The sequence below is a fragment of the Metopolophium dirhodum genome, chromosome 1 (assembly GCF_019925205.1).
Source record: "Metopolophium dirhodum isolate CAU chromosome 1, ASM1992520v1, whole genome shotgun sequence".
Lineage (NCBI taxonomy): Eukaryota > Metazoa > Arthropoda > Insecta > Hemiptera > Aphididae > Metopolophium > Metopolophium dirhodum.
Window position 1 is genome coordinate 112075282 of NC_083560.1, and position 18930 is coordinate 112094211.

Consider the following 18930-nt stretch of genomic DNA (forward strand, 5'->3'; position numbering starts at 1 on the left):
ATACAAAGAACTTCAAGGTCCTTTTAATCGGTAAATTATTTTACCGCCAATGACCGGACAGCAGCAGCTTTTTGATTATATTATTATTAATTATACTCCGAAATCGCAGTTAACGAAGAATTCTACTACTATATGTCAATTCCATCAAAAGATGGCCATTCCAAGAGATTTTTTTTTTGACCCCAAAAGCCTTGACCCGTTACTGCCACATGCGCTACGATACATACAACGTGCGTGATAAATAATACACCATACCGGTGTCGGCGGCCGCGGCGGGTTGATCGATATACGACCATCAAGTCTTGGCACTGTGATGCTCGCGTAGTCGCGTGGGTGTTTGCACCCCCTCCCCCCACACACCACTAACTGTGCACACACACATCGTCACCCTCTCGCTTAACCGGACGGCCACCCGCCCAGTCCGCGGGGTGCGAGCGTTTTTATTCTGTCCATTATTTTCAATTGTGTCAATTTAAAACCCAGGAGGCGCTGTCGTCCTATTAATCGAATTACGGTCTCCGCGTGAAACTTCCGTTCCGAGATTATATCGCACTGCCGCCGCCGGTGTTGTTTTTATTTGTTTGTTATTTTATATATTATGTGTGTGTGTGTGTGTGTGTGTGTGTAACGTATACGGTTTTTTATTTTTCCGTTTCGCTTCTAATCGTGTTATCGCGATTCACGCCGCCTCCGCCACCGACCGAGACGACGCGCCATACTACAGCCCACCGGGTTAGTGTCAGCAGGGAACGGACCACGCCTCGGGGATGACGCCGACGCGCCAGTCGCACGTAAAGCGCTACAAGGGTTGTATCGTCGTAAAGTATAGGATGTTTAGAATATGTGTAAGTCCACACAGATATACGCAAGTCCCTTCTCGTTCCGTTTTTTACGTGGTATTTTTCCGTTGGTGTATTTTTATTTTTTTTTTATCCCCAATGAGTACCTAATATTTGCATTTGTAAAGCTTATTACCTGCACTGTAATTGTTATGTTTAGTATGTGACCCGCGGGCAGGGTTGAGCTGTACCATTAAACAATTAATGGTATATAGGTACCTGTCTAAAAACTAAAAACTCAAGATGCTTTTGATAAAATTCGTAAAGTCAAGTGTATCAACACAATTTTTTTAATGGACATTTTATTTTTAACTTGGACAAAATAAAATATTTTTTAATTTAAATATACTTATATGTAACCATAGAATATAATAAAACATTATATTGTTTACCTATTTATTTATTTTTATATAAATAAAAAGTTAAAAAGCAATAAAAAGTTACAGAATATTATCACAAGACATAATTTAATTATTTAGTCTTAGAGATCGTGGACCACTCGATGGAATCCTCGGCTATGCGTGGAAATGAGTACTTCGTTTCAATAAAACCAGATATTATAACTGAAGAAAATATAACAGACTGTCTCTGTAGTGAAAACGTGCCAACATATCAATGATACCTGCGCAGGTACAAATGTTTAACTCTGTACGGGCGTCCGGCAGCTAGACTCGTCTTACAGACGACGTAAGAACATGGTGAAGTCTGCAGGTAAAATCGTCCTGTTGGACGCATTAGCAAAATCCTTGAGAGTGGCGGCCATACGACGTTCGTTGAATATCGTGCAGTCTGTGCGAACTTTTCCGATGAGATTCGTTATAAAGGCTGAGCAGATCAAGATTATTGCTTCGACAATGATGAGTTCTGTCCCGCAGCCTTTGATGATGATATGTCCACGGCCGGTCAAAGTCAACTTCGTTGACGGAAATATGTCAGCCGGACAGCAGATTGACGAACCGGAGGACGTTGGCGTGTTAATTGAAAACATTACTTTACTTTACTTTAAAGTTTAAACACTATATAAATACCAAACTTAAAAAAGTTAAAGACTTATTCGATACAAATATACAATTATTAAAAACAATTCACTGTCGAAATAGTACCATATAAATAAACTAATTCTATTCGATTAAACATTTACACAGTGTATAGGCACAAACGTTGTCAACAATAAACAATATATTCACCAGCTTCCTATTATAATAATAATAATATTTGTAGCCAGCAGTATATTGGTAGTATTAATATATTACACATAATATTATTTTTATTTTTATGTACTAGCCAACATAGTATAATATCAATTGTATATACAGCATAGAGTTTATGCGTCATAATAATATAATAATATACAACGTCATTGAAGTAGGTAGATATTTACAATAGTATATTGTGTGGCAAGGGCGGTAAGTGAACTATTTCATCAGTCGTGGGCGACGTGTATGGCACGAGCTGCAGTCGAGAGCCGCATTTCACCCAAAGCTGAAATTGTCTTCTCGCACGAGCCACACATACTATTATTTGTCACGCCTCTGCGTTCATCGAAACGGCAAGGTAATGCAAGGATCTATGCAACAACTATAGACTATAATATAATTCTACGACAACAATATTTCATGAAAGAAACGATTTGGTTTTATTTATTTTAAGCGTCACGTACGGAAGTTATAATAATATAATGTGAATATGAGATGTAACCAAAAGTTTATCTTTTGTAAGGACCGTGGTATAGATTTCAGTATAAATAATAATTGTTATATTAAAATAAAATAAGAATAAAAAAATCTAAGGATCTATGGAGGGATCTATACAACAACCAGACTATTCTACGAAAACAATTCCATGAAAGAAAATTGTTTGCGCTTCATGCAGGGAGGTTATAATATTAATATAAGATGTAACCTAAACTTTATATTTTGTAAGGAATGTGGTATAGATTTCAATGTTGTCCCAACAACTTATTCAAGAGGGGGTAATATTTTTTTTTATCGTAAGTACCTAATTACATTATATTCTGTGAACAATGACAATAACAATATTGGCACAAGCTCTGCGAGGGGGGTTCAAGAGGGTGCACATGCACCCCACTGACTTTTCAAAAAAAGGAATTAAATTTTAAAAAAATTCAGTAGAATTGAAAATATTATATTTTAAAATAAATAATAATAACTGTAACAGTCTAGGTTTTTTTCCAAATTACTCAATTGCCTTTTTTAATGAATTTGGTATCCTCTTCTAGTCTTTTAGGATTCTAATACCTAGCTCGCGCCTCGCATTACTTTGAAGCCGACCAAAAAAATTTAAATAATTTTATATTATTGTCATATAAGTTGAAAAAATATTCCTACGTATTTGACTTGAATAATTTATTTAAGCATTATTTAGAAATCAGTGTGTACTATGCACGATTCACCCCCCTGACAAAATTCCTGCTGGCGCCTATGGATATATTATAATAGGTATTCAATGTAAGATTGTATACCATTTTTTTAAATTGATTTTTTTTGTATATTTAAATCTATATAATTGAATGGCTTATAGGTATACGATATACGATGTGGGGGACAGAGTGACCGATCGGTCTAAGGCGTCGGTTGCGACGCAGCCGACGCCGGCTCGATTCCTTGGTCACGGGTGGCATTTTTCTTCGGTCGAGTCACGGTGTCCGGAGAACAAGTGCCGCCATCCCCACCCGGGCATGGCAGATACCTACAGGTGCCCAATCAAAAACTCTGCCAAACCCAACACACACACGTGCCCCCCCCCCTACTGACATTAAAATGTACAAAAAAACCAATACAGCTAATATCCATAGATGCCGGGCTTAAGATCAAAAAAAAAAAATAGATATAGGATGTACCTATGATATCAATAACATTTTATTTAGTGAGACGTAAGACTTCGTACGCCATCGACCGTTTTTATCAGAAGTATATTTATTATTTATAAGTAAGTAATAACAGTTTAACGGTGATCGGCGACCATATTAAAGTCTATACTCTATTGCGGCGGCCGGCGACAACAATCGCCGACGAGCGACGACATATTTAATCTTACGTTTTAATTTTTTTTGGATTTTTGTTCTGTGTGCTTAATAATAATATTTTGTTTTATGATTCACTTTTGTGTAGTGACTTTAAATCTAACAATTCTTGCCAACAAAAAATAATGGCGTTAATGAAACAGATAAATATTTTAATTTTTAATAACGTTTTTAGAGGACGCTATACGATACATATACCTATAATGTCTATTTTTTAAACTTTTCTCCTAAACTATGATTGCTAGAAAGTTGGTTGATAGCTCATTAAAAAAGGATTATCAAGTAGATACAAAATTTGAAATTAAAAATTTTTTTAAAAAAAATTATTTGATTCATCCCAGTGGAAAAAGAGTTATTATTCGCTAGATTTTCGTTTAGCGAGATGGATTTCAGAAACAGGAGAACGGAATTTGATGTTTGGGGTCTTGTTAGATTCACATTGGCTAGGAGGTGCAGTGAAGATTTTTAAAACTATATCTTCAATCGTTAATTTGCTATAAATCTGTAAAGCAGAAAAACATCAAAAAACGACCAATAAAATGTGTTTTAGTTTTTTTAAAGGTTCCGTAGTGAATTATAACTATTAAAGATTAAGTTCTGAAAATCTTCACTGCACTTCTCCTAGCCAATGTGAATATAACAAGACCCCAAACAACAAAATCCACTCTCCGGTTTCGGAGATCTATCTCACCATTCTCACTAAATGAAAATGAAAATGATTTTTTGTGTTCACATCGAAATTTTTCAAATTATTATACCACTTGGGTGTGATATCAGTTAATAAAATTCTAAAAATTAAAAATCAAGAAAGTTTACATGCCAATCTCTGACTTGGCAATCGTTTTTTTTTTTTTATACCAACAACTCATTTACCTCACCACAAGCTCTGCTTAAAGGGGTAAATAAAAAATTAATATACTTATTGTAACTGTATTATTTATTCAATAAAAAAAAAAATTCAAATTGTAGAAAATATTATAATAATAAAAATAATATAATAAAAATATATAATTGGAGAATAGTTACTTTAAATATAAATGTTTATTTAATATGCAAATAAAAATGACTGTACACACCAAAACAATTTTAAATGGACAATTGATTAATGGAATACTAATTACTAGATTTATAGGTTTATTAATTATAATTACAGTATGTGGATAATGGATATGCACCTATATTTTCATTTGTCTATGAATCAATGTGGGCGGTTTGTTAGCTTAAGTCGAGGGTTATTGAACAAGTGGTTTAAAACCGCGAAAACGTTTGATATTTTACAGAAAATAACATAAGTACAATTTCAACATATTTAATGTGAAAATGAATAATAAAATAGATATTTAGGTTTCTAAAGAAATATTCAATCTATGACGTACAGTTATTTCTAATTTGATATATATGTGTGTACTTAAATAAAAAAAAATTACAAATTAGTTATATACGATTACCTAGGTAAGTAAATAAATAAGTAGGTATAGAAAAATTAACGAATACGGCTCGACTTAAGATAGATTTAATAATGTAAATTACTTTGGAAAAATACATGAAAACATGTTTTTAAACGAATAATACGTGTTATGATATATATTATATAGGTTTCTACTGACATGTTTTTTAAAAAATTTATAAATCAGTTACCTATAAGATTATATACTTTGATGTGATATATTTACATAAAGAAAAATTAAAATAAAATAAAACGCAGTTAAATGAATAACTTTCACATATTAGGGTAGGGAAGTACATATTTATATTTATAATTTAATTTTTCATGATATAGGTACAAACACATAACTATAGTCAACAGGTTATTTATGATATTTTGATAAATTGAGATAAAGAAATATGTAGCATAAAAAAAAATTTAAAACTTAATTACCTACCTACCCTGTGTGCAAAATATGTTCTCATGGATATTACATAGTAGTCACATTGAGACATGTGAAGTTTATAATTTTTCCTCAGAAACTTCTCTGAGACATTACCGTGATGCTTAATGCCCGGTATTGTGAAGTCAGTGCATGCGATGTCACAAGACAATGGTCTATATTCCGTCACATTGTAACTTCCATGTGCAGTCACCCATTTTCATCTCATTAACTTCACATAGAGCTCACATATGGAATTGTTCAGGAAAAAAAATCAAAAAAATACTCTGATTAGTTGTCTAAACCGTCGTCTATGTCAGAATCGAACCGGGTACCTACCCCTAACTTAATGAACCTACGCCTAACCTACTGGGACAACCTACTGAGATATAAAGTAGTGTATTATATGGAATATTTACCTCCTTTAACAGTCACGAGTTCAGTAGAACACATTATAGCACAGTCGACAATGAAACCTCCCCAATTAGGATATTTAATATATATATAACGGATACCTCTCATTAGCTGACATCTATTAATTTCCAACGTTACTTTTGGGAACAATAACTATCATTAATATATTCTCATTTACACCTTCGAATAGTGGAAATTTCTGTCAGTCCTGGTGGTGTCTGCTATTCAGGGGTTTTACTGTAGATTTTTACTTTTCACATATTCGACTTTCATAAATTTATATGTGTTGTTTAATATTTTTTACCTTAATTGTTAACTTAAAAGGGGGGTCAAAGCTTTAGTGTCACCTAGTTCGTTCAAATTTTAATAAGTTCATTTAGAGTGTATAAAATTGATTGTGCCTATAGGCTATACCTATTGACCATAGTGATATAGTATAATATGCTTTAAGCTTATAAAAAGCATTTAGTATTAAGTATTAACCTTTTCAAGCTTACCTGTTACAATTAATAATTATTATGTATTAAGAAAATTAGGCAATCCAAAACTTGTATTTGGTAAGTAGGTATCTACCTAGTTACTATACTTATAGTTATTAAACTAAAATTATGTACCTATAGGTACCTAAATAAATTTAAAAACAAGTCATTAATTTCAATTTATTAAAAAATGTAATTCTTTAATAATATTATTAAAACTTTAAATCACTAAAACTATAGTAATTAATAAAACAAATTTATAATTTAGTGACCAAGCATAAGAATATTTAGTAATTTATTGTAATATTATGATCTATACAACTAGGATAGGCACTTATCTGTATCTTTCATAAAGATAGAAAAAATACATACAAACATATCAATTAAAATGTAACTATACTCTTTATTGTTAAGTAAAAAATAAAAAAAATAATAATAATAATAATAATAAAATACATACAAAAAAAGGTGGATAAGTGGATGTCGCTCTGCTGTACAGTAGGTTACAAGTGGGTCACTGTAATGGATAGTTTTAAATTTGAATTTAATGATATAATATAATCATTGTATAAGAAAAACGATTCTGAGCGAAAACGGTCAGTCAGCCTATGATATTACCAAGTATATTTGATGATATTATTGTGAATAAAGTAATTTATATATGTTACAGTTAAAGTGTTGAATCAGTTAGTTTATGAAATAACTAGGTAATTTATAAAATAACTAAAGCTTGTAGGTAATGTATATAGTTTATACTTTAACTAGTTATTTTATGCATTCCCTGGCATCACTTAGTTAATGTGTCAAATTGTAAATAACGCCACCCCGCGCAACACGAATCAGACGGCGCGTCAACTGTACCGCGCTATACCACTCCACACGCCGCGCGACGCGCAACGCGCCGTGTGATCCCACCTTTACATTTCAACAATTTAATATAACACATTAAATCAGATAAGATTATCGGTGACCGCAATGTACGTTTATCGTGTTATTATAAGATAATCGTTTATCGTGTTATTATAAGATTTTTGTTGTTGGTATTTGGTACATGTATTATACAGGTTTAAAGTTTAGTAATAGTTTTACAGTCACACGTGTTCGCTGTTAGTTCGTTTGTCTCTACACTATTATTTTAAGTATTAACTATATTGTTCACAATGAATGAATTAGATTTAATGAAAGAAAAGTTTTATATTAGTGTTAAAAATCGTTTATTAAAACCAAATAGTGCAGTTTTAACAAAAGAAAAATATGCAAGTTTGATGATAGACGTGAGAAAAATGAAAATAAAAAAGGAATCTTCTCGTGACTATTGGTTAGAAAAACATTACGATATTGTAAAAATAAACGGCATTGAAAAATTAATACTACCCGTAAGTAATCAAAATGAAAATGTTAAATTATATGTTATGATTGAAGAAATATTTGATTATTTACATGAAATTCATATTTCTATTGGACACGGGGGCAGAGATCGCATGTTATATGAAATAAATAAACGTTATAAAAATATTACTCAATCTGATGTTAAGCAATACTTAGATTTGTGTATACCTTGCCAGCAAAAAAAAAAAAGTCAAAAAAAAGGTATTGTTGTAAAACCAATGGTGTTTGAAGATTTTAACAGCCGTTGCCAAATTGATTTAATTGATTAACTCAGGGCTAGAGACAGAAACCCGATTGGATAATATGGTATGTCATAAAAAAAAAAAAAAAAAAAATAATATATTTACAATAGTTTATGATAAATATGTCATCCATGTCTTTAAAGTTGTATTAATGTAATTGACTAATTAAGTATTTATTTATAGGATGACGTTACTGACGTAGATCGACCAACAGTTGGCACAGAAAAAGATATAGTTCATTTAAATATTGCTACGGTAGGAGGAAAAATTAATCATTAATTATTTTTATTATTTTTAAATTAATTATTTATTTATATTTTATAGGATGACGTTACTGACGTAGATCGACCAACAGTTGGCACAGAAAAAGATATAGTTCATTTAAATATTGCTACGGTAGGTCAATATTATATTATAGCTATTATATAGCTAAATTAGCTTTAATATTGTAATTACAAAAATAATTAAATGTTTTAAGGAGAGGAAAAAAGCTAAAGAAAATTTGGAAAAACAGGCAAAAAGAATGAAAGATTTATCAAATACTAAATTTGCGGTTGCTAATATTGGTTCTACAGTGCGTATCAAAATTCCCGATGTTGATAGAGGAAAGGGTGATCCTCGTTCAATTATTGCAGTTGTTTTAAAATTAACTGACGATGGGTTTTATCAACTGGGATGCAATGATGGTAAGAAAAATTTAAATAATACAAGTAATTTTTTATTTTTTATTTTAATTTTTTATTTATTTGTTACCTACCTTAAACATTATATAATTACAGGAGTGTTAAAACAACTATACTCTCGATCCCAGTTCACAGTATGTTCAGAAAATTTGTTAGCTGTAGAAGCTGTTCCAAATGAAAGTATTACATTAAGATCTGCGGCAACTGCGCAGTCACTGGGAACTGGTCAGGGTTTTTTTAAATGCACTTGTACCAAAAAATGTGACACAAAGCGATGTGTTTGTAGAAAAAAAGAGGTGTTGTGCAACTCTAAATGCCATAATAGCCTTACATGTACAAATAAATAAATAATATAACTATAATTAATTCATAATTCAGTAAAATAAAATATTATAATATATATTTTAAATTTTAATGTATTTTATACTTTAACGGATATCAAACTGAAATTGTACAGAATAACTAGATATTCTATGAAATAACTAGTTAAAGTACAATTTTCATGTATTATTTCATACTTTAACTAATATTCGTAGGTAATTCATGAACTACCTAGTTATTTCATAAAATAACGGAATTCAACACTTTAGCTGTAACATATATAACCTATTTACCTACCTACCTACCATAGATATATCTTTTTTTAAATCAACAACAAATAACAATAGACTATAAAGATTAAATAATATTATGTCAGTTATACCTAATTGTTTATTAAAAGCTTCCTCATAAGTTGTCTTATACAATCTATAAAAATTAAAAATACGTTGGTAACATTTTTTTAAGAGCGTTTGAAGTTCAAATTTTGAGATTAAATTGGATTTTTAACCAAAAATAAACAAATTGTTGTTATATAATAACAGACTTGATCATAAATTGTCATCATTAAGAGGACGTAATACCCGCATGTGTTGTCTCCGTCTTACAAGTGCGTAATATAGCAAATTTTACGCTCTGCAGAACACGTGTAGCTCCGTTAGTATAAAAATTAAAGCGAATTGACCACTTATAAAATCTAAAGGTAAGATTATTATCTAAGCAACCTCGTAGGATTTTTATTATATTTTAATTTCATCGCGAGTTATGAGTATTTTAAAATTCTAAATTTTTTATACATCTTAAAATATATGAGTAATAACGGAGCTACACGTGTTCTGCTGAGCGTAAAATTTACTATATTACGCACTTATAAGACGGAGATAACACACGCGGGTATAACGTCCTCTTAAATATAAATCTATAATATATATTATTAATTATGTTCTATATACAATGAAATTTTCAAAATATTTACATTCATTTAAGCTATTTATACCTACCACAAAAATAATTCTACGTATATCGTATATCACGGTCGGTATTAACCTATATATTATGTTAATGCAATTTAATAATAATTAAATTAATTATGACATATTATTATTAAATAATAATATATTTTGTTCATGAATCAACATTTTGCTCCTCGGGTATAGGTCCGAGGTCGTAGATACCTACTGTGAATTCGAAACCATTTTTTAATAACTCAAGTCTAGCACGCAGGTGCCGGAATGAATTTGCTATGAACTTTTGTAATGAAAATTAGTTTTTTTCACATGTATCATTTTAATAGTATATCAATTATCAGTGTATATTGTATATATTTAATAAACCAAAAAATGAGAAAAAATAACAATTATAAGTGTGAGGTTGTCCACCAATACTTTTGAAATCACTGGCCCGTCAGTTTTAATAGCAGTTCGGTATGATTGTTGTTTTGAAGTCCGCACTAATGAAAAAGTCATTGGGGCGTAGGATGACTATTGAATTGTCTGGGGGGTAAACAAAAAAATCATAGTTTTTTCCTCGATGACAGCCGTTCGTCATCGGCGCACAGTCCGTGTTTACACGCACGTACACGTTCGTGTATTTGACTTGGAAATAATAATAATAATAGTAATAATAATAACTAAAGCGTAAACGAACAAGAGACCGAATACGAACGGGAAAAATGAATGAAAATAAATATGGGGTTCTTTTTCGATCCACCCCGCCGGCATTGTGATGAAAACAAATCCCGCTGAGAAAGCTATTGTTCAGCGCCAGGTATTTATGGATACACCACATCTGTTTGAAATAATATGACTACAGTACAGCACGTAATTATATCGTATACATATCGAGAATAAAAACGTGAACGTATATTTTAGATGTAGGAACTCGTTAAAACGTATTCTAAAAACCCTCAAAGTTTATCTGAGATAAGTATTACTGGCTTTGAAAAAAATCTACGTTTTTTATGTTAGTGGACTTGGTTATAATGAGCGATTACTTTTGCTTTGGACTACAAACTATGATACCTATGCATTATTTCACTGATGCAAATAAAATATAGTTTTGTGATTGAAAATTATTGTTCTCTAAGTCCTGAACATTTTTCACGTGTTCTTGATCGCGGTTTATTGTTTATTAAAAATTGTTTAGGTAATTTATAGAAAATACATATTTATTTTAAATAATTTTTTATCGTACTTTTTACATAAGTTAAATTCATGTCTGGAAATCATATTACCGGCTCAACGCCCAACGCCTTTCTGTAAAATTTTTTTTAAATTACAATTAACGACGCAATATAAATTTATACAGAATATGTGTGGAGTATGCTAATTAATTTTGCATGTAAAAGTAAGTAGATTTGTCACAAATATTTAGGTAAATAATTTAATAATGTTCACACACAATTCAGGGTAAAACTGAAAATGTTGTGTAAATATACTGAGGTTTTCAAAATACCTAAAATAATTTTATGTGTAAAATGTAAGTACATTTATCACAACTACTTAATCTGTAGTTGGTTACAAAATGTATATATTATATATGTTACCGGAAATGTTGACATTTAGGAAATGATGACAATTCCTAGTAAATGTTGACAATTCCTAAAATCGGAAGGAAATGATATCATCGCCTAGTATATGTTATCATTTCCTAACAATAGTAGGCAAAGATGCCACATTTTTTAAATTTAATCTGACTTATTTATTTAAATATTACTTTTATTAAACATAATTATTAATTAATCTACTATCACCTTAATAAATAATCAATAAATAAACAAGTATTTTTTTAACATTTTAATTTATGTAATTTAAGCTTTTTCACATTTTTTTATGATTTGCAACGTAGTTACTCATTTTTATTTTCACTGATAATTCATTATAAATCTGTAATTGTTTATACTCTGCGATTGCATATCAATTAGATCTATTTGTGCACGCGAGTTGTATGCTGAATGCAAAATTGGTTTAGAAACAAGACCTCTTTTTGGATTAGATGATTTTTTATGACAGTCAAAAAATCATTATTGTTTCTTTTGTTATATTACAATATTTTAACTTTATTTCAGCCATCATACGATCGCGGCCACCGTGGCCGATAGCTATATGCGTAGAGTGAAGAATATTGAATAGCTCTTCATTTTTAACGAAATAACGTATACTGTCATTATCATGGTTCATGGCTTTAATTAAGCGTTCTTTATCATTTATTAAAATAACGTCGTACTTACGAATATTTCTATAATCTTTTTTGCATTTTGTTTGAGTCTTGGATAATTTTACGTCTTCTATGCGACGATCGTATTCTTCATTAGTCATGAACGATTTGTTGTCATCACGTTTAGCATCAATAATTAATGAAATTGCTTTATTAAATTCATTTTGCATTTTATTTAAATCCATTTTTAAGTTAATAACAAAATAAATAAGTACTGCACTACTAATAAATTACTACTAAACGGATCGTGTTAAATGTACAGGTTATATATTAAACAGATAAATACTGCGATATGCGTTATCCATGACATTTTTCAATCAACCATTTTATCGATATCAGTCATTTCCCCACCTGATATTTTTAGATCTCGGAAAATATTGACAGTTGACACCAAACTTAGTGGGTGCCATTACGAGTTAGTCAATGCTTATGTGTAAGAAAGCTTGTTGATTATTAACGTTCATTATCTTTATCTTTATTATTTTCGCGATCTACGATTATTTAATAAACTGTAGGCAGATACTATTTTATGCCCGGGACACACATGTGTTTAAAATCGGCTATCACAATCGACATAAACCCGTGTTTGATATAATTTCATGTCTCCGCACAGATATATAAAATAATTTTATAAGCTTATTTTATCTTTGTTGTCATTTCTATTAATTTTTAACGTACATTTTTAACTATAAAAACCTAACCTAATCTAATATAAAAAAAAAATAATTAGAGTAGGTATATAGGTAATATATAGTTTTATTTAATTAATTAATAATAATAATTTGTATCGAAACAATATTAATCAATTTTTACAATAAAATATACATTTTTAATATCATTTAAAAAAAAAATAATAAATAAATGTCATTTTATGCATTTTTTTTATATATTTTTTTAGAACATCAAATTCCTGGGCCTAGTGATAACATTGCCTAATAAACTACGGAAATGATGACAATTCCTAGGCAATGATAACATTGCCTTCCGCTTTTAGGAATTGTCAACATTTACTAGGAATTGTCATCATTTCCTAAATTGTCAACATTTCCGGTAACATATACATTTTGTTCGTACCTATACCTACATTTGTGTGCACATTTCAACTACTACTGCCCTTAAATATAGTATATACATATACGTTTAATCAAAGTAAATTCAATTTTACATAAAAACAGTAAATTTGTCATAATTACATAACTATAAATTATGTTTACAAACACATCTGTGTAAATTTTAATTTCTTATATCAATACTACGAATAAGTGCAATTTGGGGAAGGCTAAATACTTAATACCCCTAAATACTTCTTTAGCCCCCCTTCCGAGTTTATTCCCAACAATTATCGATGTATTAAGTATAGGTGCAACAATCAAGGGTACTTTTCGGTTATCGTACTCCAACAGAACTGTTAGTTCCTTGATCAACTATGGTTCGTTTCAACTACGATATGTTATGTTCGGAGTGCAATGACGAAGAAAGTGCTTAAAATATGCTTTTTACAAGACCACGGAGTGCATAGTTTTAATCGTATTTGTAAGAACGGTCACGATATGTTGGTAAGGTACGGGTCTAAAGTTCTGTGGCGATGCAACACTTCCAAGTGCAAGGAAACTACAGGTATTCAAGCACTTAGTTGTATAATTGAAGACTGCCGTTTTTTAAAATTTTTAAGTTCATTTATTGGTGCACTCAACCAAAAATAACCATCAGTTTCAATAAATTATATTTATCAATCATCAATAAAACGCTTTTATTAATAAGAAAAAATAATTTATCAAGGCAATAAAAAAAAATATTATGTCAATAGAAATTGTATTGAATTAATAAATAGAGAAATATACGTTTTGTTGATTTTATAAATCTGATTTATTAAAATGATAATTTTGTTTTCAGTAATTTGATTAAAATGTTTATTAAACGAATAAATTGTTTGTTAAACTGACATAATATTTTATACTATAAATCTTAGAATGTTGTCCAAAATTTCGCGTATTTCAACAGCCGGTTCCTGCGACACATCAAGTATTATACAGAGTGGGCCACCGTGTTTTCAAGTTTTTGAATAGGTAGTAACTGTACAGAAAAAATAAGAAACACGATGATCCACCTATATGTACGCAACATATTAACACGTTTGTATACCTATAGTAACAGTCTTATATTTGGATTTCAATGAATCTAATACGATTTTCCCATTTTTAAATTTTCTTATATAAGCAGTACATCGTACTGCTCGCACAAAGAAAATTACTAGCAATAATTTATTATAAATATTTTGTCACTGTCATCTGTCACAACTCGCAAATTCGCATCTTCTAGGGCTCAAGCTGTTTTTTTTAAACTGACAATCATTTGTTTTAAAATTAAAATAAAACATACATTATTTCAACGATTCAACTTACTAGCCACTAGGTAAGTACCTTATTTTATTTTTAGAAACGGGGCAATAGTTACATAATTTGTAAGAATGAATTTTTATTTTTATTTTTTAGTTTACAGCCAATATATAATATAATAGTCTATATCAGCGGTTCCCAACCTTTTTAGTCGGCGGTGCCCTTTTGTTGTTCCAAATTTAGTTAGGTGCCCCTCTGTGAATATTATGAAAAACATGATAAAAATGAACACTTGTTTTCATTGTTGACCGATTTAAATAATTTTATTGTACATATTAAAAACAAATTACAATATTATGGTTGAAAATAAAGAAAAAAAATACTGCTTTAAAAGTTAAAAATTAATGAGAGTTTTGTGTCTGCTTATTTTTTGAAAGTTTGGCAATATCTGGTTCAATTTTTGACAGTTGGATACGAAGGTCAGGTTCTACATTAAGACGGTTCCGGTATTTGGTTTTAGTAGCCGCATAGGCTGAAAATCCTGTCTCGCATAAATATGTGGTAGCAAAAGGTAAGAGTATTGTTATTGCTTTTTGACTCAAATTATCAAAACTTGTATTTTTCAAATTTAGCCAAAATTCAACATAAGAATTGCTACTGAAGGTGGATTGAAATGTTGAATCTGAAGTAATATCGATCAAACTCTCATATTCGATTGAAGACAAGCTTGAGGGTTTTCCACAGACTGAAAATGGATTAACTACCCATTCACGGTCTTTTAAAAACACCTCTCGATCTGTAGGAAAATATTTATTAAATGAATTTTTCAGTTGTTTGAGATGTTCAGCAATCTCGTTAATAATGCTAATGGGAGCTTGCAATTCGTTTTCCTCCAAAAAGGCCTGCATTATTGGAAAACACTCCAGCTCTCTTTTAAATAAGCACTCTGACCAATAATCAATTTTTCTTTTCAATGCACATACTCTGGAGCTCGCATCAAAAATTGTCAAAGTTCTTCCTTGTAAAGAAAGACTCAACTCGTTCATTTTGTTAAAAATGTCTGCCAAGTACGATAACCGACAAAGCCAAGTCACGTCATTCATAGTTTCAGCTAATGTAACGTTGTGGTCCATTAGAAATGAAGAAACTTCAGCCCTTAATTCCATTAACCGTGTTAATAATTTACCGCGAGATAACCACCTGATTTCTGTATGGAAAAGTAACGTATTATGAATACTTCCCAAGTCGTCACACAAGATTTTAAAAAGTCTAGATTTCAGAGGACGTGACTTGATGAAGTTGACTATTTTTATGGCTTCATCCAATACGTTTTTTAGACAAAGAGGAATATTTTTCATTGCTAGAGCATGTCTATGAAGTATGCAATGACTACTAGTAGTTTCATTTGATTTCTCCTTTATTTTAGCGATTGCTCCAGCTGTTGCACCTGTCATGGCCCTAGCACCATCAGTACACACATCGATACAGTTTGTCCATGGAATCTGATTTTCTGTTAAGAAATCATCCAATAAACCGAAAATTTGAACCCCTGTCGTATTAGATAGAAGTGGTTTACAAAATAAAAGATCTTCTTCAAAAGAGTTAATGTTTACGTAACGAACGAACACCAATAGTACAGCAAGACCAGCAATATCGGTTGATTCGTCCATTTGTAGTGCGAATTTTGTGTATTTAATACGAGAGACAAGTGTTTCTGATACGTTGCTAGCCAAATCTTTAATTCGTCGTGCAACAGTATTATTTGACAAAGGAATTATGGATAAATGTTTGGCAGATTTGTCATCAAGCATACAAGTTACTATATCAATAACACATGGTTTTATGAGGGTCTCCGCAATGGTATGAGCTTCGCCTTTTTGAGCTATACGGTAACTCACCATGTAGGAAGCTTTCAATGCGTTTTCATTATCGGTTAGAACGTGCTTTTTTATTTTTTTTTTAACAGCCAATAGTTCAGAGCGCTTTCGTTTGAAAAAATCGAGTGGTTTCCCATTATAATCTGTGTGGACCTTTTCATAATGACGACGTAATTTTCCGGGATACATAGAACTGTTAGGAAAAACTTTTGAACAAATTACGCACTGTGGCTGGCCATCGTTTGTTTCTATGAACCCCATCTCCAAATAACTTTCATCGTATTTACGTTTTTTGGACGTTCATGGGGCAGAGTCACCAGTATTGGGCGGTAGTGTACTACTCATACCTTGAGAAGTAGGACTATTATCATTAACTCCGTTTTCGTTGGTTATGCTTTCTTCTATATTAGAACAAGATGACTCCGTAGCAGGCGTCTTATTAATAGACCCACTTTTCAACCAACTGTCCATGTTTAAAACAAAAACAAACGTATGTACAGAAAAAAATAGTTTACGAAAATACGTGTTAACGCGTAAAATGTCGATCACAGACTGAAAGTAAATGCTCAACTGGTTTGGTATAATAATAATTCCGAAAATATACGAGTGATACAATTCAATTTAATAAACGTCGGAAATTCGAAGAAGTCGTGCGTGTATATTGTATATAATGTTATCTGAATTTACCGATTCGATAGCACCGATTAGAAACACTGTATTAAATATATCGAGTGTACTAAGTAATTTCATACGTAAAACATTTTTTTTTTAACTACAATAAATTGTAAATATTTTTTATATTATATTATATCATATTTAATATTTTTTTTCACTCTTTCACTCTCGAGCCGCGGTGCCCCTGAAATAAGCTGGCGGTGCCCTTTGGGCACCGCGGTGCACAGGTTGGGAACCGCTGGTCTATATTATATACAATTAAAAATACAAAACTAATTTTTTCATTAACTTAATTGTTATACATATTTTTCTGTATAGTTTGAATACCTAATTGTATTAGTTTACGTTTAAGATCTTACACTTACTTACCTACTTATTTAACAGCTACACTTACCAACGTAAATCTTCTAATGTTTTTAGAAGTCCATTCAAAAATTATTTTGCATAATAAAATATTATAACATATAGCCTAAAGGAAAATATATTATAATATACTTAACTACTTGTTAATGTCTATTACTATGTATAATGATACAATATTTTTTTAGATGGTCAAAACACAGTATTGTTTCATCTACTTAGTTCCTTATTTGTCCCTACAACAAGAAAAGTGACTAGAGATGAAATGGATAAAAAAACATCATCAAATATTCGATCAAAGATTCACAAAATAGTTTTATCACATTTCATAATACCATAACCGCATTAGAAGCATACGTAAATAATATTTAAAAGATAAACATGTACCCATTCAATAATTTATTGTTGTTATTGGTGTACTATTAAAGCCAGAACAGATATATTTATTTTTTGACTCAATTAAGTATAAATTTGTCTGTATTGTAAGAGCAATAGATGTATGTTTTAAAATTATTAATTTATTTAATCTTTAATACCCATTACAATCTTCTGCTGTGTGGATGTTTGTACAAAAATTATTTTATGATATAACTACAAAATATGATACATTACACCCAATGATTACACAAATTAAACACGAATTAAAAAAGTAATGGTGTTGGTTTTTACTAGGGTTCGGGACTTCTTGCATTTGCATGTTTTTTTGTAGTGGTCGTAGTCTATTCTAAGTGAGTTATAAATTTGTTTTATGAAATTACAAAATTAAATACTAAGTTTGAATTTACATATTTTTGCTTATTTCGTCATATTTTAAGAAAAACGCATATTTGAGCAATTTTTATCATATTTCGGCATATTTCACATTTTATATTTTTATAAACGTAAAATTGTCGGGAAAAATCATAATTGGATGGTCGTAGTCTGTCGTATCTAACACGTACGTCTGTTTCCGACGATAGTCTCTTTATCGCTTAATAATCAACCTTTTTTATCGACAATATCGACAATATCGACAATTAGTATAGTTGTGGTAAAACCTAATGGATCCTATACTCCTACAGATTTATCTTATTATCAAGAAACAAATATAAATTCAAACTTTCCCAAATAATCAATTATTAGCCGGGTATGAATTGTACGATGAAATGAAAAGCAGTACGTGTTCGTTCGTTAATCACATCATCACGTTTA

The 18930-nt window shown here is 30.6% G+C and overlaps 3 protein-coding genes across 3 annotated transcripts; 1 reads left to right on the top strand and 2 right to left on the bottom strand.

The window, feature by feature from the left end:
* The first annotated feature begins 7803 nt into the window (after positions 1-7803).
* Positions 7804-9366, top strand: LOC132950816 (uncharacterized). The gene is made up of 7 exons (XM_061022400.1): positions 7804-8023; positions 8066-8233; positions 8307-8338; positions 8458-8529; positions 8599-8670; positions 8753-8960; positions 9054-9366. The coding sequence occupies exons 1-7, from the start codon at positions 7804-7806 to the stop codon at positions 9302-9304; spliced, it is 1023 nt and encodes a 340-aa protein (XP_060878383.1). The 3' UTR covers positions 9305-9366.
* Positions 9367-15022: 5656 nt separating this feature from the next.
* On the bottom strand, positions 15023-15735 carry LOC132937482 (zinc finger BED domain-containing protein 5-like). The gene has a single exon (XM_061004305.1). It carries the CDS (start codon positions 15733-15735, stop codon positions 15229-15231), a length of 507 nt encoding a protein of 168 aa, XP_060860288.1. The 3' UTR covers positions 15023-15228.
* A 224-nt stretch (positions 15736-15959) lies between these two features.
* On the bottom strand, positions 15960-16965 carry LOC132950827 (zinc finger BED domain-containing protein 5-like). Its single transcript, XM_061022413.1, has 2 exons — positions 16065-16965; positions 15960-15982 (listed from the first exon to the last, which is right to left on the bottom strand). The coding sequence occupies exons 1-2, from the start codon at positions 16963-16965 to the stop codon at positions 15960-15962; spliced, it is 924 nt and encodes a 307-aa protein (XP_060878396.1).
* Positions 16966-18930: the final 1965 nt, after the last annotated feature.

What these genes read in the sequence shown, in the direction of transcription:
- LOC132937482 (XM_061004305.1), bottom strand. Translation starts at nt 15,735, where the DNA reads ATGCAGGCCTTTTTGGAGGAAAACGAATTGCAAGCTCCCATTAGCATT.
- LOC132950816 (XM_061022400.1), top strand. Translation starts at nt 7,804, where the DNA reads ATGAATGAATTAGATTTAATGAAAGAAAAGTTTTATATTAGTGTTAAA. An exon ending in AAAAAAAAGTCAAAAAAAAG is followed by an intron (nt 8,234 to 8,306) that starts GTATTGTTGTAA and finishes TGATTAACTCAG; the next exon opens with GGCTAGAGACAGAAACCCGA. An exon ending in AAACCCGATTGGATAATATG is followed by an intron (nt 8,339 to 8,457) that starts GTATGTCATAAA and finishes ATTTATTTATAG; the next exon opens with GATGACGTTACTGACGTAGA.
- LOC132950827 (XM_061022413.1), bottom strand. Translation starts at nt 16,965, where the DNA reads ATGGGGTTCATAGAAACAAACGATGGCCAGCCACAGTGCGTAATTTGT. An exon ending in CTTGTGTGACGACTTGGGAA is followed by an intron (nt 15,983 to 16,064) that starts GTATTCATAATA and finishes AATGGAATTAAG; the next exon opens with GGCTGAAGTTTCTTCATTTC.